The sequence below is a fragment of the Drosophila biarmipes genome, chromosome 2L (genome assembly GCF_025231255.1).
Source record: "Drosophila biarmipes strain raj3 chromosome 2L, RU_DBia_V1.1, whole genome shotgun sequence".
Taxonomy (NCBI): domain Eukaryota; kingdom Metazoa; phylum Arthropoda; class Insecta; order Diptera; family Drosophilidae; genus Drosophila; species Drosophila biarmipes.
This window is the reverse complement of record NC_066612.1, coordinates 5479804-5501821: the sequence shown is the minus strand read 5'-3', so window position 1 is coordinate 5501821 and position 22018 is coordinate 5479804. Positions and strand designations below refer to the sequence as shown.

The 22018-nt window shown below is 38.8% G+C and overlaps 2 protein-coding genes across 3 annotated transcripts; both read left to right on the top strand.

Moving 5' to 3' along the window:
• The first annotated feature begins 13781 nt into the window (after positions 1-13781).
• Positions 13782-15401, top strand: LOC108033726 (hydroxysteroid dehydrogenase-like protein 1). Of its 2 annotated transcripts, none has more exons than XM_017108280.3 (3): positions 13782-14174; positions 14543-14653; positions 14715-15401. In XM_017108280.3, the coding sequence occupies exons 1-3, from the start codon at positions 13895-13897 to the stop codon at positions 15251-15253; spliced, it is 930 nt and encodes a 309-aa protein (XP_016963769.1). In that variant the 5' UTR covers positions 13782-13894; the 3' UTR covers positions 15254-15401. The 2 variants fall into 2 exon arrangements, with proteins under 2 accessions (XP_016963769.1, XP_016963759.1); XM_017108270.3 differs by having other exon boundaries at positions 13786-14174; positions 14540-14653.
• A 313-nt stretch (positions 15402-15714) lies between these two features.
• LOC108035276 (hydroxysteroid dehydrogenase-like protein 1) lies at positions 15715-21197 on the top strand. The gene is made up of 6 exons (XM_017110840.3): positions 15715-15847; positions 17263-17429; positions 19268-19390; positions 19447-19557; positions 20182-20627; positions 20935-21197. Coding segments are annotated over exons 1-6 (963 nt in total). The 5' UTR covers positions 15715-15845; the 3' UTR covers positions 21049-21197.
• Positions 21198-22018: the final 821 nt, after the last annotated feature.

The window sequence follows — 22018 nt, the reverse complement described above, 5'->3', positions numbered from 1 at the left end:
ACAAAAAGGAATGAAAAACAAGGAAAAATCGGAAAAGCGTTGTAAGCTACATCACAAAAAAGCTGGAATACTCTAATACGTTGGTAAAATTGATTTTGATTTGATTTGATTTTTAGACAAACTCCCTGAGGAAACTAATCAACTTGTAGGATAGAAAAACAGAACTTATAAAAAAACGCCTTGCAAGATGGAGAATTTGCGAAGTGTTGGCCACTGCAGCGGCAGAAGAATCACCACCGCAGACTTGTAGGCGCTGCCAATTGCAGACTGCGACAATGCGGCGTATACGTGGTGGAGAAGGAGTCGCCACCTCGACATAACGTATACGCAGTGCGGGCCAAAGTTGCGGGCCAAATGCATAACAAATAAATAACAAAGGCCTGACCATCATTATAGCAAAAAAAAAAAGCCAAAGGAAAGCCAGAGTAACGAACAAATAGGAGAGGACAGTTCAAAGGATGGCGGGTCGCACTAATAAGTTTTAAGAAAAATGAGAATGAAAAATCGTTTGTGCATTTTTATAAGTGCAAAAATATGCAAATAGAGTAAATCATTACTGGACTGGACCAAAGGCAGACAAAGTTCTTCCTCGGCGATTCTTTTTTTTTTTTGTTTTTCCCGCTGCTGATGACTGCAGAAGGAGCTGGCCAAATCATAATTTGGCGATTTATTTGTTTGTTTGCTTTATTTGCCCCGTCTAGGCCATTGAGAATTATGGTTTGTCTGAGGCCGACACACAAAGCGGCTGGTTGGGGTGGAATAAATGTTCAACCAAGGAGTCCAACATCCCCGTCGATATGCATTTAAAGTCGCCTTGACCATTTCTCACTGGCAATTCAATTAGTTTTAATTGCTCGACTTGGCGGACGTTTAAAAATGCGACCCTTCGGCACTCGGCCATCAATAAAATCAATGCAGGCCATAAATCTCCAAGCCTTTCGCTGCACAAAATCGGCATTTGAATGCCGAGTCGAAGCGATTCGAATATCTGGCGGAAACGGCGATAAAGGACCCTTTGTTGGACATATGCAGGCAGTCAAGAGGAAAGGACACAAAGCCTTGGACTTGGCTTGGCTTAGTTGCCAATTTCCTGGCGCGCGCAAAAAAAGAGGAGAATTATTTGCCAGGATGTCCGAAACATTGTTGGTGTCAACAAATTCCTTTTCAACGGCTGCAAAAAAATGTTCGACCATTGCCAAGGCAAAAGTACAGAGGAGCCGAGGCCAAGCGAAGACAAAATTAATGTGGAGACATTAGGGAATGTCCTGTTCCCCCCGAATGTCCTGTGCTCTAAGTCCTTGGCAATTAAATTTCGTGTTAATTTTTTGGCTCCCCCATCGCCCTTTTCTTTCCGGCCAATTAACTACTTACTAGGAGCTAGATTTTTAATTGTTTTAATGGATCGTAAATCTCTTTGTACAACTTTTTGATTGCTGCAGCTTGCTGTTGTTCCCACTCACTGCAGACGCTCATAAATTTGGGCATTTAAAATTTCGAAAATCCAACATAAAACTAGGCAATTTTATGGCTCCAATCGAAAAGTACACAAGGCAAGGGCATGTTAATACTGTATTGTATAGTATTTGCCCGAAATTTAATTGCCCCAAGTACATTGTACTCTGGCGTGTATTTTTTGTTCGAGTTCAGTTCACTCATAAAGGAATAAATCTGTCCATGAGATTACATTCTGATATATGAATTTCGTTTCATCTTGCGTGATTTTCGGATTGAAATGGATGGGTTTTCGGTCTGCCCTGACAGGGTGGGTGTGGTAATCCCCTCCTAACCCAGACAACGCATCCTCGACGGCTGTTCATTGAACCATGAGCTCAGTCAGCGGCAGGACTCGAAGGAGGCGAGTATCGCCAGCTGTGGGAGGGCTCTTTAACATTTTTTGGCCAAGGCCTATAAATTCATTTTTGGGGACCCCGACAAAATGCTGGATGGTCCTTCACCGGGCACGCCCTCCTGCGGCGCATTTAGCATGCCCGTTGTCATCTCTGAGTTGCATTTGGGTTTATTTATGTGGCGCCAGGCTGTTCTTATAGACTGTGCCAGGGGTTAAGGGGTTTCACTCCTTTTGGCGGGGGAATATCAAGGCGGGGACTCATAGGGTTTTTGGGGAACGATTAAACGTTATTTGTAATTTAATATTATTGAGTTGTCTTAAAAAAGAAAATCTTTTAGGATTCGTTGGAAAGATCTTTTCATTTGTTTATTTTGAAAAAAACTATATTGTTATCTAAACTTGCGTCAAAACTTATCAGGTAACTATACACTGATAAATAATGAAAATATATAAATGGAAATCTGCATATTTATTTAAAATGTTGTATAAATACTAATACTAAGACAAAAATGTTAAAAAAAATCATATTAAAAACTTTAATTTAATTTTTTAATCATTAAATCAAGGTAGTACATATTACTCATTATTTTTCAATTTGCTCAAATTTATTTCTTTAAAAATTAGATTTTATATAAATATTTAATTTGGCATTGAAAACTAATGGATTTTGGTACTGCGTTATATGTATTAGTTTTATAAGTACACACATATTTTAAAAGGTTTAATATGTTGTTTTTTGTTTTCTTCAAGCCATATACTGTTTTCATTTTCCTATCGCATATATGTCATATTTAATAACAAGAATTTAAATCAATCTATCAAATAGCATTGAAAAATAATTAAGATTTTGTTTGGATACCAATGATACAAAATTTTATAAATATCTCTTTATTTTCCATTTGAACGAAACTCAAACTGGCGGCTTCTACTCACCATTTTCCAGCACTTTTCCGCGCTCAGATGCTTCCCACTCTTCGAAGTATTTCCATCCTTATCAGCTGTGCCTTACATCTTATGCTTTCACCGAGCCGCAGACCTCCCGCGCTGATTTGGGTTATATATATTGGTTTGAAAGTGCTTAATATAAACAAATATCGTTGCGTTATAAAACTTTTGACGTTGGATTATAGACGTTCTGTATTGCACTGCTTGGTACTATCTCGTATTTATAAGTGTTTTTAGGTCTATATAAACGTCATACTTGCGGGGGTTACGTAATAGGTACCCAAACTTTTGCTTGTTGAGTAGTTTGTGGTAATATTGTATGCGATTATGGTTCATATGGGGGTAAAGCACTATTTAAACTATTTGAGAAATAGTCATAGGTTGGATATTATAATTTTTTTTTTGGTTTTTTAAAAGTTTTCTTGGTTATTACTAATATATTATGAATTCCTTTGTCATTTCAAGTTGCATTACTATTATCATTCAAATCGAAGAATTTATTATTTTTATTTGTGTTAGGATCTTAGTCCCCTGTATTTTACATGGTTGAATATATTTTGGGTAGCAACCTCCGATGTTCTGGGCGATGCTTATCCTTTGGGGCTCCGCTGGCGTTTGCCCGGCTGCGCTTGACACGCGGCCGTGGTCAGGACGAGGACGAGTCCGAGTCCTTTCATTAGTCCTGGCCAGATGGAACAATCAGCTCCTGCCAACCAGCAGTTGTTCTTGCTGCTTGGGAGCGAGCCAGGCCTGCCAGCACCTCCTCCACCTCCCTTCGTTCTTGGCACGTTGGTCAGTTGCTCGGCTCCCCACAAGGGCACACACTGTCACACACTCACTTTCAGCACCACAGCGCAACTGGTTGTTGGCCGTTCTTGCTGCCCGTTGCGGAGCCAATACTCCATTGTTTGTTTAATTGTTTCTTATTTGCTGTATGATCGAGACGGACGTGGATGTATCCAGGCGGGCAGCGTCAGGTGTTTTTTTCGTACTGCCCAGGCTCCACTGCGGTCCATCCGTGGTGAGCGCGCAGCACTGTGCGTCCTTGGCGCCGAGTGCCAGGCAGAGGGTGAGCTGTCAATTGCCCTGATCTTGGCCCTGATGTTTGAGTTGGCTAATCAAACGCGGACCGTGGCCAAAAAAGTGCGCTGCGTTGCCTCCTCCTCCTGCCGCTGCTCCTCCTGCTCCTGCTGCTCCTCCTGCTCTGCCCACTTGGCCACATCCTGCGTCACCTGTTGTTGTTGTTGTTGGCCGGCCAGCACACTCTTCTTGGCTGGCTACGCGTCAAATTGAGACCCAAACTGCGCTCAATTGGCAGCCGTGTTGTGGACGCAGCCCGGACATGGACCCGGCACCCGGACCCAGGTCCGGTGTTGGCCGCCCTGCCAGCCTTTGTTGGCTCGCCACACCAGACGCTACCAGTTTGTTGGCCAACTGACTGACGACTGGCCGTGCGGCCTGCCAAAAAGCGAGCCAGAGGCCCTCGAACGATTGCAGCGTTCAGAACACAGAGCTCTGAGTTCACATTCTCTTTGTCGCAGTCGTCTCTGCTTTTTGTGTCGTCATCACATCGCATCGCATCGCCGTCGTCGTCGGGGGCTCTCCTTGCAGTCTCTCTGGCCCCCTCATGCACTTGGAGAAATATTTGGATTGTTAAAACAAAAAAAATGTCTAGTACTTAGTTAAAATTGGGAAATATTCACAAGCAAAATTAGTTGTATATTTACTTTTTCTCTTTTTTAATGCGCGAATTCTTCAGATTCATTGAATTTCAAGGAAGTTGCCAAATGTTTTTAGTAACGGCTACTGATTTTTTGTACTTGGAATGATGTATGACATGGCAGTGTACATTAAACGACATTTGAAGGGTAAGGTACATTCCTCAGACGCGAATTCTTTAGACTCATTGAATTTTACACTTTCTAGCCAACAACAATTTAAAATTTATTTTTTTTGCAAGGCACTTGCATTTATGACACATTTTACACCTTTATAATAAAATATTAAATTTACAAAATAATGTATAAAAAGTTTAAAAACAAAAAATACATAATATTTTTCGAAGAATATTACATTTATAAATGTTCACCGAACTAGGTCTCACTTGAAAAACTAAAATACTGTTCTTTTCGAGAACTTAAGCAATCAAATTATTTTTTTTAATTATATCTTTAAAAATAATAAAAATTGAATTTAATTTTCAAACAAGATATTTTGTTTTCTTGAAGTTGAAAAATGTATTTCTCTGAGTGTTCAAGGGCTACGCCCCCCTTGCATTGGCACAGGCCGCCACTGCCCATGCTCTCCCACCTTCCCCCCCGACCCACGACCTCCGTCCAACTGGCGGAGCTCCAAGCGAACGATCCCCCTCCCCCTGGGGGAAAATCGTGGCACTTCGTGAGCTCCTCGGAAAATGTTCGCCGCAGCGACAGAGCTCGTTTTCCTCTGCCGACTGCTCTGCGGACTTCGCCGCTCTTATTCTAGGTTTTTGAGTAATTTAAAGTATTTTCGGGCTCAAAATATTCTAATATTCCAGAGTTCCGGTGATGAGCACGAAAAACAACACAATTAGATGATTTATGACTAGCACGTGGTTTTTGGCGGGGCCAAATAAGATAATAATAAGATAATGAAAGGGAAATATATGATATGATATTATTAATTGAATGATAATGTTTTAGTTTTTTAAACAAGTTAATAATTTAAATGGACACACGTAAGTAGCTTAGCTCCTTGGGAACACCCACTTTCAGAAGCTTTTGAAAAATAAATGAAAAAAACTAATAAATATATCAAATTCGCTTGGAATTATAAGATCTAATAATAGTTTTAAATCATTTTATCCCCCTAAGTTGGCAAACCCATATTATTTTTCTCCGAAATCTTGAGTCTAGGAATCAATCCTTTGACATGACTAATCGAGCTGTTATTTTACCAATTGTTTTTGTCAAGAAAACCGAATTGAGAAAGGTAATCTGCAGAGCAACAATCAATTTTTCCACCCCAATTATGAATGCAATTGCGATTCGGAGCGGAGCAAGCAGATCTGCCAGAGATACAGAAATACGTATGGACATGGCTGCTTTTCGACAAAAGCATAAACGCTGCCATAAAATTAGAATTTAAATGAGGCACTAAAAAGTGCAAGAACTGCAAGGGAGAGAGGCCCTTCGAGGACTGCTCGAGCTAAATGAATGCAAATGGTCAACAGGTTTTAGCGCAGGCAAGGACACATCCTCGCAGGGCATCGATGCCAATCAGAATAAGTGGACTCAGGGAAGCCCTCGAGAGCCCCGGGATCGGGGCACCAGCCATACGCTCCCATCCTGAGTGGCTACTTTGTCTGAGTTATGAAACGAGTGGCGCCAGTGTAAAAAGTTTATGCAAGCTAAAAGCAAAAATGCCGATGTAAAATTTTAACCAGTGCTAATAAATTTCTAATAAATGCATGTTAAATAAAGGCCACAATGTTGTAACGGCACTGGGAGAAATTTTCTAAATAACAAAAATGTAATAAACTTTTATTTTCGTATAATTAATGGCATACATATATTTATAGAATTTTCTATGCGTTTTATGGGTTTACTATTTATAGCATTGGCTATACCTTATATTTTTTAAAAATAAAATACCGAATGGCCTTAGAATATCTCTCAGTGCATTTTTAAGGGCCGACACTCGTGTGTGTTAATTGAGCACCGATTACGCGCCCATTAATATGGCCAGCAAACGGCAGAGGCCGAAGGACGAAGGCTGGGAGTCAGTTAACCACCGGCAGCAAAAAGTGTGACAACAATGCGCGCCACACGTTGACCGCAGCAGCACGTGCTGCCAGAGGCCAGAACAAGTACTGCCCTCGGAATGGCTCGTTCTTCAATCCGGATCCCCACCTGCCCTCCACCTAATGCCAGGCCAGCCTCATCCGAATCGAGGGAACTGCTGTTGCTGTCGCCCTGTTTCCGCTACCAACTAAACGTTTATTTATTGCCCAAACAGCGCCGAAGGACAACGCCATCCTCGATCCCCGAACCACCTTCCCCCCAAATCCTGCACCACTTCAGCGAGACAAAGGCCAAACCAAAGATAAACACACGAGTTCATGCCAGGGTGGCATCGCATTTGTTTTGTTTCTTTGGAGGTATTTGGGAATACTGAATATTAAAGAAATTTAGCTTTAAACTTTGAACAAAACTGTAATTTTTTATGTATTAAAAATAAGTAGATTTTCAGTATTAATATTCTGGTACTTATTCTCAAGGATTTCTCCTCTAAAAATATATTATTATTATTATTCTATTAAAATATATATTTATTTTGTTTTTTTTTTTTAACAATTATAATATAAAACGAAACAGAAATGAAACAAATGTGTATATATTTATATATAAAGACATCATATTCTTTTTCTTATATTTATAAATTCTTTTTTTTAGGATTTTGATTTTTAAAGTAAATTTAAAATCTTTTCATTACCTTTGTAAAGTTATTTCTTTAAGATCCTTAAATAAATACATTTGTTTTATACTTGGTTTATATTATCCTTTTAAACTTGATCTTTTATGACTTTGTATCTTATAAATTCATATATTTTTGGGGCTATCTGTTCGTCATATAATAAATTTAATATTAAAATAAAAAGGTAATTTATCACTAAAAGTTATATCTTAAGCAAGTCCACCCTAGCGAAAGCCCATCCCCACTCACTGAGCACCCAGCTCTACTGTTGCCAACAGTTCCTCTAACCGGGCAGTAAAAGCCCATTGAAAAGTGGGCTGGGCAACCAGGCTGAGGGCAAACAGCGAGAGGACGCCACACATCTTGATTTTTGCCAAACAAAACATTTTTCGAGCACTTGCTCACCGAGACGGCGGTGGCTATAACTGTATTTGGTTATGTTAGTCACGTGGACTCCACTCGGTTTTTGCCAAATTGCTGGACACCAGAGGAGGATGCATAAAATGGGGTGGAAAGGGTTAACTTTCCTTGGCTGCAAAAACCGCAGGATTTTTTTTAGTGTTAGCCAAAGGACTTTGTAAGTGAATGGACAAGGAAAAAGTTTGGGTATTGTAAAATTTTCAATGGGACACTTATATCGCTAAACTTTTTTTGGTGAAAATATACAGTCAGCTTAAAGATATACTTTATTTGCATGTATTTTTTAAGAGATTTTTGGTATGAAAGCTGAAATCTTCTCTTAAAGGTTTATATCCTTCACGCCAAAAACTCCCAGCTCTTCCGACTTGGCCTAATATGTTAGTCTGTTGGCCTTATCTTTCACTCCTTTTTGCCAGCCTCTTAAACCCCGAAAATCGTTTTCTTTTTTCCCCACTGCCAGCAGAGGAATTTCTAATCGTTTTCCTGGAAATTACCTTCCATCCGTTTTTCGGTTTTTGCTGAAAGGCGTCGAGTTGATAATTTCCTAAGCCCGCACCAACTGCCGAGCGGAGACAATGAAGAGTCACCCACATTATCGAAATGTTTTCAGGTCATTAAGTTTGTCCGCAGACGAGGAAGGTGGAACATGCCGCACAGAAGGGCCTGGGAAAGCTTACACTTAAGTTAGGGGAATAGAAAAACAATTGAAAATTGAAGTGGCAATTAAAGTATGGTCTTGGGCTGGATTTTTTGGCCGATCTGGGATGGCAATTTAATGCACATATGCCGAGATTTATGTGTTTTGCACGAAGGGCAAGACAAAAGCGACATTTCGCTTTAGACAATATTTTTCTTTCGAAGGATGGCAAAAGAGCACTCTGCCATAAAGAAGGAATCATCTCGTTCCACCTCCCGGTGCTGGCATTTAAATGCACGAAATTGTTTTTGCCCCTTGCTGGCATCCTCTGACAGGATGCGAAAACGTTTGAATATTCCTCTCTCCGCACCGAGGACATTGTATCCGTTTGCTACGACCCCCTTCCAGCCATATATAGATATTTATTTTGTTTTGTCGCTGTCGGCGATTTTTTGCCTGGCCGCGTATTTGGCATCGCGATAGCGCCAGGAATTGTCTGCCCAGCACCAGAAAATGCAGTTCAAATATCGGCCAGCGAAGACCTTAGCCCCTGAAGCCCCTGTAGCCCCCCTATTGTTCTGAAGAGAAGATTGGAGAACCTAGCCCCGGCTCGGAGGAACACCATCCGCATATTAATTTCATTTGCCTTGTTGACTGTGTCGGTCAGCCGACTCGTCTGCATTCGAAATGCGTCTTAATGCAGTGCAGAAAGGCAGTGGAAAATCACAGAAATACGCGAAAACATTTGTCATTTGCATTCAGGGGCTTTTCTTTGATTTTTCATCGGGGCCCCTGATGGCGATAAGTTGGAAACTACTGCTGCTTCTGCGAAAACCAGGGCAACATCGCGGACTTGTCGCTGTGAAAGTTTCACCGTTGTCAATGCTGTGATTTGTGCCCCACCTGGCAAACTGCGTTAAAACACCTTGATTGATGCAAATCCTGGTCGCCTAATGAAGGAGTGGGGGTTAATGTAACACTTGGATTAGTATTAATCTAAAAATATATTAAAAAAAACGCAGCTATAAATGAATTATGTCAAGTTTTATCTAAGCTAAGGGTCGTTTTCTCAATGTCAAGTTAGTTTTTGCCGTTAGGGTTGCTTTCTGTTGCAAAAAATAAGCAAATCCTGGTGGCATAATGCATAAGGAGGGATTAATGTAACCATAGGTTAATATAAATCTAAAAAAATACTGAAAAACCCCAGTTATATACTAATTATGGCTAGTAGTTCCTAAACTAAGGATCGATTTCTCAATGTTAAGTTAAATTTTTCATAAAGGTTAATTGCTATTACAATAGCATTATCGATATCCTGTTAGGCTTTGACTGTGAATCACTACCACTTACCATTAGTAAATAACTAGAGGCAATGCTATAGTTAAATTTACTGATAGGTTAATTGTAACTGACAACTTTTAGTTAACATAGAGTTAAAGAGTTGTTTAAGAACATACTGTGTAAAGATTTGAGGGTTATAAAAGTAACATCCCATTGGGAAAACGAAGTTGTCTATCCAAACAACTACTTTTTCTGAGTGATATCCAATAGATACTTAACAGGGTATTGAGAAATCGCTAAGATTGCTAAGATATGTTGATACAAATTTAATTTTCCCCTGAATCTAATAGGTATCATTGGTCTATTCAAGACTTTTGCCACACCTGGGACAGCATGTGCTCCCATCTAATCACATCTTGTTAGCCCAAAAAGAACTTTAATGCAACAGAAGCGCACTCCTCGCACAGCTTAATAATGGCAAGAGACGGCGACGACATATTCCCAACAGGTGTAGACGCCACTTTCCATTGCAAAGCTATTTTCGGTCATGGGAACGATGACACCGCCCATATTCCCCCATCCTCCTCAGAGCCGGCTATAAATATGTGGAAAGGCAACTAAATGCATCTGCAGAACTCCAACGCCGCAGATCAAGTCTAAACCACAAGCATCGGGATACGGAACGGCAATATTGCGACACAAAACACTTGAACCCACCCACAATTTTCGGTTTGAGTTATTTTACGAGTTTTATTGGCTTTTATTGGCAACGAGATTTGAATTTTTCAAAACGACACTTGCCGCTTGGCCTGGCCAACTCCTGCCTTCTCCTCTCCCGGCTTAATCGTTAGTCATTTTTTATGGCCAGTGTTTCGCAATTCGCCTGCAGGTGCCGTCCGGATATGTGAGCCCGAAATCAAGGACATAACTTAGCCACTGATTGCACTTTTATGGCCAAAAGTTGCTCCTTCGCCAAGCAAGCCGGCATTTTTTGCGATAGCCACAAACTGCTAATTAACTGTTGACTGTGTAGAAGCGTTTAATCCTTTAGCCCCAAATGGCCAACCGTCAACGGGGAAAAAAGCAGCCCGAAATGTCATTCAAAGTGTGCCGCATAATGGCAGGCGACAGACAACTTGCTAATTTTCATGCGCCATTTAAGGGGCGAGCTCTTTCGATGGCTCGGCAGGGGAGGTCTCTCCTCCATCCTGCCTGTCACGAATTCACTTGACAACTCTTTTTTCCCAGCCGATGCGCAAAGCCAAGCCTCCTTGCGAGCTACTTAAAATTCAGTGCCCGACATAAACATCCTTAAGCATCCTGCTAGTCAACAGTCGGCAGTCGGCAGTGCCAGCAATGCGCTTTAACGATATGTCAGAGATTAGGGCGCGTTACGAATGAATGCCAGGACAATTAATTGGGGGCATTAGGCGGAGAATTGCAGGGGGGAAAGGGGCGGAAGGGCTGTGATCTGCTGTATACACCCAGAGATATGGTATCCTCGCAGTAAATAACACAACCTTAAAACTGTTGAGTATTTGTCATTGTCGTTATATCTTATTTAATGTCCAACATAATTTAAAATTATTGAATGGTTCTCTCCCTAAGAAGATTAAATTTCGTGACGATAATTGAAAGTACTTATAGACTTTCTAAAATATTTACTATCGCCCATACAGAAATATTTCATATTATTATCTACTCAGATAAGAGAACATTTTTAAAGCTGTCTGCTTCAAACTTTCCCAAAGATGCTTTTAATAGTTTATAGTATCGTGATAAAATATTTTTAATTTATTTCATTGATATTATAAAAAACGGATTCAAAGGTTTTAATCAATCCAACTAATTAATCCAATATTACGAATGTTTCACTTTCAGGTAATATATTATCGGCAAAGGATACCTAAAGAAATCTCAAAGATAAAAAATAAATATTTAAAGTCAAAAAGCCTATTATCGGGATTTAAGGGTATTACTATGGGGTATTATAATTTTATCACAAAACTTGGTATTAGTTTATTTTTATTATCGTTTTCAGACAGTGACATTCTTTGAATTTTAATTAATTAATTTAATTAAATACTCCTTATACGTTATGCCTAGGTTCTAGCTGCAATTCTCGTATACAAAACCTTGTATAAGTTCACTGTAATTATATCTAGATCATAAAAATGTCCATACCATTTTTCCTTGTCACTTATTTAAGCATTCCTTCCATGGCTCCCCAGTCCCTCTTCGAAAGTAAATGCAATAATAACCACAATAAAAATCTGCAAAATGAGCATTACATGAGCTGGGCTAATAGTCATATGAATAAAAATGGAATAACCGCCAGCGGCAAATGCGAAACAAAGCAAACAATAATTTCCCTCATATACAAGAAGGACTCAGGGAGTGGGCGAAGGACTCTCTGTGTTTTGGGCCAAGTCAAAACGGATGTACAAATTGCAAGGCATAATTCAAATTGTTTGACTTTTTGACAATGACTGCGCCAGTTTGGCCCAATCCCACGACCATTTTCCATCGCCATTCCCTTGAAAATCTCCGGATAGCCTCTTATCTTGGCATATGTGCCATGGTCTGAAAACTGGCGCCATTCGCCTGCAATATTTTTGTGATGCCGGGCCATATATCTTTAAGTCCTCGACTGCAGTCGCCGAAAATTAAAGCCACGCTTCCTGCACCAACAGTGCGTATGAGTCACATTAATTAGCTAAGCTGCCAGAAAGTGTGCTTAAAAGGCAATTAAATGTGATTAGCATAAGTTGCTCCCCACTCGGAATTCACCATATATTTTCCAAAAATTGTTAAATACTTTTTGGCTTCTGTGGGCGAACGAAAAGCGTTGAATACTTTCATGCGGCTGCCATTCGGTTCGAATGAGTTCTGGCTGCTTTCTGGCCTGCCCCTAAAACCATTCGACTTAATTAGTTGGCCGACGCCAAAAGTCGACGCCCCCTCGACATGACTTTTTCCCTTTTTCGGAGCGAAAAACTATGAATTTATTTGACACTTGAATAAATGCGGTTTTTGCGGCAGCCAAAAGCGAGGAAAAATGGTAGGAAATATATATTTTTCAAAATGGATTTGCTACCAGCCAAAAAACTCAACCCATTTCCCCGGGTGTCGACACACATGGTTGATATACAGCCCATGTCGTGCTCCGTATTCCGCAGTTCGATTCACAGCGTTTCCTGATCTCCTCGTCCTACGTAAGGGATGAGATGGATATATCTTTGGGATTGAGATACCCCTGGTATCTGGCTGGTTTGGGGGCCGTGTGTGTACTTAGCGTTCTGTAAAATGCCATTTCTGTGCCCTCTCTAATTTATGAATGCCTCTTCAAGGCGGTAATTGTGATGTGCGAGTGTGCTGCCGGCTGTAGAGTGCATTTCTGGCGAACAAAGGACACAAGGACCAACGGGCAATGATGTCATCTGAGGATGGAGTTCGGAAGGTGACTGACTCCGAAATTTTCTCATGGTGAAATAACTAAAGAATTTGTTTTATTTTTCTTGAACTTAAATATGAGCTACCAAAAGATGTATTTTATAACAAATAAGTACTTTCTAACAAGTATCCATAACAAAAACACGTAGCTATTGTATTCGAGACATAATCTTCAAAAGAATGAATATTAATTTAATTAAAATAACTATCACGTCTTATGAGATAATAATATAAATACCATTGACTTACTACAGTAATTATTAACTAACCAATTTATAATCTCTCTACATAAACTAGATAGTTAGATACTGAATTTCATAGAAATAACTATCATATCTTATCAATTTTTTTCTCGGTATAAACATAATTATTAAATAAAAAATGTATAGTCTCTCTAGATAAAAGCTCATAATACTATGTAAGTCCATTAGCGACTTTCCCTCATTCTCTTGGGCTAGCTGATCTTTGAGCTCGTTGAAAACACGACCTTGCACACAAATTTCCAGTGTAATGCACCCAAACAAATGGCTGTGCATTTTTAATTTAACCATTTATAGGCCAAAGAGTGCCCAACCATTAGGCTACCCCTAATGGATCAAACGAAATACTCGCGTGTCACAAATATTACGATAGAAATTTTAATCTTTTGGCGCACTTTTAACGGCAAGTCGAACACCTTTTGATAGCCGTGGCTTCAATTAATTCGTGCCATTTAAATTCATCGCCCTGGCCGGCAAACAGTGTGCAATTTGCTCCGTGACCACAGTCCGTTTGAGGGAGTCAACTGAGTCGCACACACGTACTCCCTGCTCGACAAATCGATTAAATCACCTATAGAAACCAACCGAACGAAAATGTTTTGTGCCTTATCAACGTTCCTAACAGTTATTGGCTTCTATGCCCTGGCCTCTTATCTCTACGAGCAGCTTAGGACGCCGTACAAGTTGCTGAAACTCAGGTATTTCAGCGACAACAGACCCACCCTCAAGGAGCGCTACGGAGACTGGGCCGCTGTCACAGGAGCCAGCGATGGGATCGGCAAGGAGTATGCCAAGGAGCTGGCCCGCCAGAACATCAATGTGGTGCTGATCGCCAGGAATGCGGAGAAGCTCCAGGCGGTGGCCAAGGAAATTGGTAAGTCAAGAGGTGGGGAGATTAGGAGAGGTCTGAGATTACCAATCTATGGCTTTCAATTGGACTGCGTGATTATTAACTTTTTTTAACAATCATAGCTAGAAAAAGAACCAGAAAATATATCAGATCTCTTAATATTACCTATCGTAAAACCTGCTCTTCAATATTACAACTAAATTAACACTTGACTAAAAAAGAACAATCATAGATGATCATTAGCTCTTAGAGAACGACGATTGTTATAGATCAACGATTGCGACATTTAATATTTCGGTTGTTACACTCAAAGCTCCTGTCTGAATTTGTATATAGATGCCTTGAATTTATTTTTAAAAAATTATTATTTTACTCTTATTTTACTTTAGCAGAGAGTGGTTCCAGTGTGCAGACAAAGATTGTGGTTGCCGATTTCACTAAGGGCTCTCAGATCTACGAGCATATAGAAAAGGAGACAGCTGATGTGCCCATTTCCATACTTGGTAAGTTAAATAAACTTAAAACTAGTATTGCTTAATATAAACTTTGTATTTTGTAATCTAGTAAACAACGTTGGCACCGGCAGGCCGTCGTCTATTCTGAAGTGGAGCCAGGAAGACACCCAGAACATACTCGACACCAACGTGGTGGCCGTTTCCCAGCTGTCCCGCGTCTTCTTCCAGCGCATGAAGGCGTCGAGGATCAGGGGAGCCATTGTGAATGTCAGTTCCGGCACGGAACTGCAGCCCCTGCCCTATGGGGCCTACTATGCCGCATCGAAGGCGTACACCCGCAGCCTCACCCTGGCCTTGTACCACGAGGCCAAGCCGTTTGGAATCCATGTGCAGCTGTTGTCGCCCAATTTCGTGGTCACCAAGATCAATTCGTACTCCAGGCAGATCATGAAGGGAGGTCTGTTCATCCCATCGGCATCGGCCTATGCCAAGAGTGCCGTGGATCAGCTGAGGGACGGAGTGGACGAGACGCCGGGCTACCTGTGGCACCATGTCCAGAATGCACTGGCCACCGCCTTCACCTGGCGAGCTCGCACCTTTGCCGCCTACAAAATGTTCAACAGAGTATCGGATAAAAATAGGCATTAGTTACCTTTATACAAATGTTACTAAACAGCTTGACGATCCAAAAATGCATTCTTAGCAGAGAAAGTACTTCAAGTTTAGGATTAATTTCCTGAAATGTTACTTTCTGAATAAAACGTAGCACACTTTCCGGCGGGTGTGCAACTCCGAAGATGGTTCGTGCCTCTGCTATGGGTAGTATCTAACGAATTAGTAATTTCAAAGATTGCTTAAGCTTTAAGAAGCTTTGTTATGAATTTATTTATTTAAATGGATTATAGCAATACACATTGCCATTTATTTATGTATAATAAAAATAATTTGCTATTCATATTTAAAGATTCATATTTCGTTTGCTGTTCGAAGCTTTTGTAGATTTATTTCAATTACTTTCTCTTAAGCTAAGCAAATACTAACTCACAGCTAAAATTACAACACTACTTGCACTTAGAACATTTGGGGGAAAGCTCTCTGACCTCTCGATAAACTTCTCCCGCCAAGTTCCTCAGTCTGGAATCAATATTCGGTGCAGGCGGTAAGCGGCAGCCCCTTCCTTGTGAAGTATTGATTTTATTTATAGCGCTGGGAAACTTAAGTAGCATTGTTTGTTGGCAGCATGTAAGCTTATATTTCAAATTTGTTTATAAAACTTGTGTAGTATGGGGTTGTGGAACCTTGAAAATATATTAAATAAACTGTTTATTAACATTTTATAAATTCTGTTTGATTTAAAAACAAGCAAGTGAATAAGTGAAACATTTTATTTGATTGAAACTATCATTTTTATTATTTTTCAGTCAAATAATAAAGTCACCAGACTAAAAGGTCTCATTACCATGTGTAATAATTATGGGAGATATTCACACCTCAGTAGTTTGTGGGACATTTCCGATTGCCATTAGTCTCTACTTCTCTCTTCATTCATTAATGTTTACTTAATGGCTGAGCACATTAGCTAAACCTTAGTTCAAGTTACCAATCATATTTATTTACGAATGTTTTTGTCAACCCAAAAGAGTAAAAATAGTGATGTTTATTGTTACGATACATTTTGTTTTGCTTGTTTGCTCGGAAATGCATTTTTGCTTTGCTGATAAGCACAACTTGTATAAAACTTTAACAGATAATGAGGCGAAACAATACAAGTAAAGGAAATCCATAAAAATAATACAATCAAAAGATATTTTATTTAGAAAATATCATATTAAATAAAATATTCAAAAAATAATATGTAATTTATTTATAATAACTTAGAAATAAAGGAAATGCTTAAAATTATTATAATTAAAGGATATTTTATTTAGAAAATATCATATTTAATAAAATATTCAAAAAAGTAATTAATTAATTTATAATATTGAAAGATATTTTAAAAAAATTTATAACATCTTTTTAAAAAAGTAGCAATAGTCTTACATTATTTTCCCAAATCTTTACAAGGGTCATAAAACAAAATGGGTAAGGAAAAGTCTGTACGCAAAAGCTGTCTCAGATGACAAGGGTCGAAGCATGACAAAAGACAATTTAACGCATCTTTCGCTTAATTGTTTGCAATTAGTTATACACCGCTAGCAAACTGATTAGGATTTTAGCAAGAGAAACATTTGGGTGTAAAATTCAAGAGTCCGAGAAAGACCAAATATATGTGATATAATTATATTAAGTAATATAGTAGTATAACTTGTAATTTTGCTTCTTACTAAAAGTCAGTTAAATATTTATTTTTTTTATAATAAACCAACAAAACCTTTCCAGGTTTTTTTAACTGTATAAAAAACATTTTTTTTACAACTGTTGCTAATATCTGTTCAGAAAAGCAACTTGTTGCTCCGGGAACAAAAGGCAGACAGTCAACCCGATAGTACGAAAGTCAGGGGCGATTCGAAATCGGTACAATAGTAATTCTCAACGAAACAATAAATTGTAGTAGTGATAAGGATAGGTTCCACAACCTCTTCAATGCGCTCTTATCACCCGCCGAAAGTCGGTTTGTTTTTTACTACATAAAGAGAACTCTCTTAAAATCTGCTAAGGATGGCGTTTATTTCCTCGGTTATCTACTTCGTGGGCTCGCTCACAATAGTAGCATATCTGTACGACAACCTAAAGTCCTTGTTTAGTATCACCAAGGCGGTCCTGCTACCCTTCTTCCAGCCTCAATTGCCAAAGACATTGGTGGAAAAGTACGGCCAATGGGCAGGTGAGTGTTTCGATTGTAAAACCCATTAAAGCCCTGAATTTCGCACTTTACACCCTCTGAGTTTTTCATGTTATTAATCTGTCAATATTTGAGGCTGGCTCACAAATGCAAATTGTTTACCTTCTTTCGATAGGGAGTGTTATTCTATACGTAGAAAGACTCAGCATCTCTTAAATTGCCAGTCATTAGCCTAACTCATTGCCTAGTTATATATATTAAGGAAATTGCTTAATAATTTTATCTAACAATCTGTAATAATGCAATACTCTCAGATATTAAAGGAATATCTTGTAAATTATTCAATTAGTTTAAACGATGTGAGTAAGGCAGTACATTTTTGTTTATTGATTTATACAATATTGGTAGTAGTTCTACTATGCAAATTAAAATATATATGGTAGAACAAATCTTCGAGTTACATTACTTGTAAGATAGAAAACGAGATAAGATATAAATTGGTAGTAACCATGACTTTTGGTAATAATTTATATCGTCTGAAAAAATGGCCTAAATGTTCAAAATTCTCAAGGTAATAGTAGTAAATACTTATAATGTGCAAGCATTATACCTATGACAACTATTTACATACATACTAGAAAATGTTTTCCACGAGATAACAAATTTACCAATCATTCTGATTTCCACGTAAATATATGTGGTCAGGATGACCAGCAATTTAGAATATTCTTATCAGTAGGAATTTTCTGATTACCTGGTAATTGTATAAAATCGTTAAATGACAAGCAGAATTTGTAGTTACTTTATTTGAATATTGTCAAAGTCATTAAAACGACTTTACTTACATATTTTGAAACTGCTGCAATTATATTCATTAACATCAGTAGATTTTTTTTTCGGATTGCTGAAACAATTACCAAATTATTCGAACAACCTGATTTGTTTACGTATTCGTTTACGGATCAGACAAAGTCATTCAACCCGTAAACCTGTTTTGGTTTTCTCATGCGTTTTGTTTTTGCTTTTGCTTTATTAATTTATTATTTCGCTTTCATTGACTCAAATCTCGTGCTGCTTTTCGTGGTTGACGGCTGTGAATTTCACTGTCGCTTTCTAGCTCATTGTTTATTGTTTTATAATTGGGTGACCTTCAATGAGTAACAGTGGTCGACTTCTGCATAGTTTTCCTAATTGAATTATGGACTTTTTCAAATGGTTTTTATTGTGAACCGATCAAAGTGCAAAGTCTCGTCATTTTATGCGTCATTCGTAGTTATCAGACTTCGCGCATGCGCAAAAAACGAGTGGTGTTGCCTTTGCACCTTTAAAATGTTGTTCACTATTTTCTTGCACAAATATTTGGCAACATTGCTGCAATTGCTTCTGAATGCTTCTTTGCGGCAAAAGCCATTCAAGATATTTGCTGAGGTTTCGGCAGCCGACAACCGATGTGGTTAAAATGGACCCAGTCGTATGCAGGGGGTTAATTAGCGGGAAGGCACTAAAATTATATGTAAACGAAAGAATATGACGAAATTAGACTTGAAAAAGACTAACCGAAATTAAATAGGAAAAATGCTTCTTAAAAAATGTGGAAAAATTAATTTTAAGAAAAATTGTTGCACTGTTTTTAATAACTTTTTTAATAACACTTCAGATTCCAGGCAAAAAAAAATTTTAATAAATATTTTAATAAACATATTTTAAATGAATCAAAATAATATAGTATGTTAAACAAGAATTTTTAACTGAATCGAATTTTATATATTTAAAAATTAATGTAGGCTTCACATGTTTTCATGTTCCTCCCATTTCCACTTTATGGGTACCTTCCCCTGCTCCGTACTAATGAAGTTTTTGTTTAAATCCCTTCACTTTAGTGGTGACTGGTGCCACCGATGGCATTGGAAAGGAATACGCCAGGGAGCTGGCTCGTCAGGGTCTCAACTTGGTGCTCATCTCGAGGACACAGGCGAAGCTGATTGCCGTCACCAATGAGATTGGTAAGTACTTAACATATTATATATTATTACAGCATTTAATTATTATACATTTTCAGAGAGCCAGTACAAAGTGAAGATCAAGTGGATCGTTGCAGATTTCGCCAAGGGACGCGAGGTGTACGAGCACATTGAAAAGGAACTGGCGGGAATTGAGGTTTCAATTTTGGGTATGTCAATGTTAAACAGACTATTTACATTATTTTATAAAGTATTAATATAAATTTATACTAGAAACATTTTTTATAAGTTTAAATATCCATAAAATTCGTTATTGTCTGCTGATGTTTGTACATATTAACCGATATTTAGTGTACGAACTTAAACATTCATCATTTGACAATAGCAAACGGCATTCAACAGTAGCCGTTTTTTATTTACCTATAGGTAAACACATATGTCTCTTATATTTTGTGACTCTTTCTTGGTCGTCATCCAATGTCAAGCCATAATAATAGTTGCGTGCAATTATAATGACTCTGGTTTTTGGTCTATTGGCGAGGCGAAGACTGGCTAAAGTACACAGGCGATGCGCTGTTGTTGGGGTTTTATTTCTTTTCGGCCAACCAGACTCATAAACGCTTCAGCAATTTGAATTTAAACAGCCTTGCGAACGCCTCAAGGCATTTTTTATACACTTTTGGCCGATAAGAGTTGACATTGATCTTGGCCAGCCAAATGTTTCTGCCAGTTTGACTTTGATATGAGCCTGTTATATTCAATGCTTAATAGAAATATAATTTGTATTTTAATAGAATATTTAGTTTAATAATAAAATCCTTTTATTTACACAGTTAACAATGTGGGCATGATACACGAGCCCGAGACCCTTGACCAGGTGTCGGAGGATCTGCTGTGGGACCTGCTCACCGTCAACATGGGATCGGTGACCATGCTCACCCGCAAGCTCCTGCCCAACATGATTGGCCGCCGAAGGGGAGCCATCGTGAACCTGGGATCCTCCTCGGAACTCCAGCCCCTGCCCAACCTGACCGTCTACGCGGCCAGCAAGAAGTTCATGACCTTCTTCTCCAAGGCCCTGGAGGCGGAGGTGGCCGAGCACAACATCGACGTGCAGCTGGTGATGCCCGGCTTTGTGCGCACCAACATGACCGCCTATGCTGACCATGTGCTGCCCGGAGGAGTGCTCTTCCCCAACGCCTACACCTATGCCCGGTCCGCTGTCTTTACACTGGGAAAAACGAGCGAGACCAACGGGTTCTGGACACATGCGGTTCAGGTGTGTATTGCTGTACTTTTTATAAATATTCTCCCAAATAAGAAAGGTTGTCTAAGCACTAAGCAAATAAAATCCATAATCATTGGAAACTATTGGTTGTAATGTAAATTCTAATTTCATATTAAAAGATGATATTAAATTGTTCTGATTATTTTAAATACCAATTAGGAAGATTTTGATCTGTGATTAAAACCAATTTTTCTATTTTTTATTATTAAATCTATCTATTTAGAGTAAATATATTTATTTTAATGCATACATTTTTATTTTTACTAACTGATTAAAATTTAAAATATCCTTTTTACAGTACGCCCTCATGAAGTTGGCCCCCGAGCCGGTACGCACAGTCTTCGCCCATAGGCTCTTCGGCCGATTAAGACTCGTGAGCCTCGAGGGCAAGCAAAAGAAACTAAGCCTATAGTAACTTGTTAGCTTCCAAGTTATATAAATACTTGGTTTTTAGTCGTTAGGCCTAAACTGTAACTAGAAAAACAAATTTGTATACAAATGAAATAAATTAAAGTTTTTAACAAAAGAAAAGAGGCGACTAAAAAAGCCGGCTGCCAAAAAGCGCAAAACTCTTATGATTGCATAACCCTTGTAACTTGGCTAAGGGGATGCGGTGAAGGGGTTTTGGGACAGTTTTAGCCAAGAAACCGGTTGGCCGAAGTGCAGAAATGCTAATCAACACTATGGAAATTTTTAAAAATTTAGTTGTTCATATTTTTATTTAAAATTATTTTTTTTATACTTGCATTCCCTAAAAATTATCGTTGCTGTGTTAAAGGAAACAACATACAATAAACCATACTTCTTAAATTAAACAATAACAAGTTGCGGTTTTTTAAAAAGAAAAAAAAATTAAGAAATAAACCCCATCACTTGTTATAATTTAATAAATTAAATAAGCCACGGAGCCCCCAGTAATGTGCCACAATACAGCAATTATTTTTTAAATCAGCACTTTTCATGTCGGGATGAGAAGAAATCTGTGGAAACAAACTGTCTCCGATGACAGGGGTCATTGCATGACAAAAGACAATTTAACGCATCTTTCGCTTAATTGTTTGCAATTAGTCGTACACCGCCGGCCAGCTGATTATGCACTTGGCAAACCGACCTACGGGTGAAAAATCCCAGAGCGCCAGTGAAAGAGTCATATCTCGGGCGGCAATTAAATGTCAAATAATTCACCCAGCAGCAGCCACTCAGTTTTTCAACATTTTTAGGCCGCAGTAGAAGGCAACAAAATTTAATTTACCATTTTATGAAATAATGAAGCGACAACAGGCGAGTAAAACCGCGGAAAAGAGCCCCCGACTGCAGCGGCCTTTCCGCTTTTGACTCGCAGTATATTTTTTACAACTGTTGCTTGTTGAAGACCCGATCCG

Bases quoted from the DNA above. Each gene is read 5' to 3' on its own strand.
- LOC108033726 (XM_017108270.3), top strand. From the start codon at position 13,895: ATGTTTTGTGCCTTATCAACGTTCCTAACAGTTATTGGCTTCTATGCC. The intron at 14,175-14,539 runs GTAAGTCAAGAG...ATTTTACTTTAG, and splicing joins GGCGGTGGCCAAGGAAATTG to CAGAGAGTGGTTCCAGTGTG. The intron at 14,654-14,714 runs GTAAGTTAAATA...TTTGTAATCTAG, and splicing joins TGTGCCCATTTCCATACTTG to TAAACAACGTTGGCACCGGC.
- LOC108035276 (XM_017110840.3), top strand. The intron at 19,558-20,181 runs GTATGTCAATGT...TTATTTACACAG, and splicing joins AATTGAGGTTTCAATTTTGG to TTAACAATGTGGGCATGATA. The intron at 20,628-20,934 runs GTGTGTATTGCT...TCCTTTTTACAG, and splicing joins TCTGGACACATGCGGTTCAG to TACGCCCTCATGAAGTTGGC.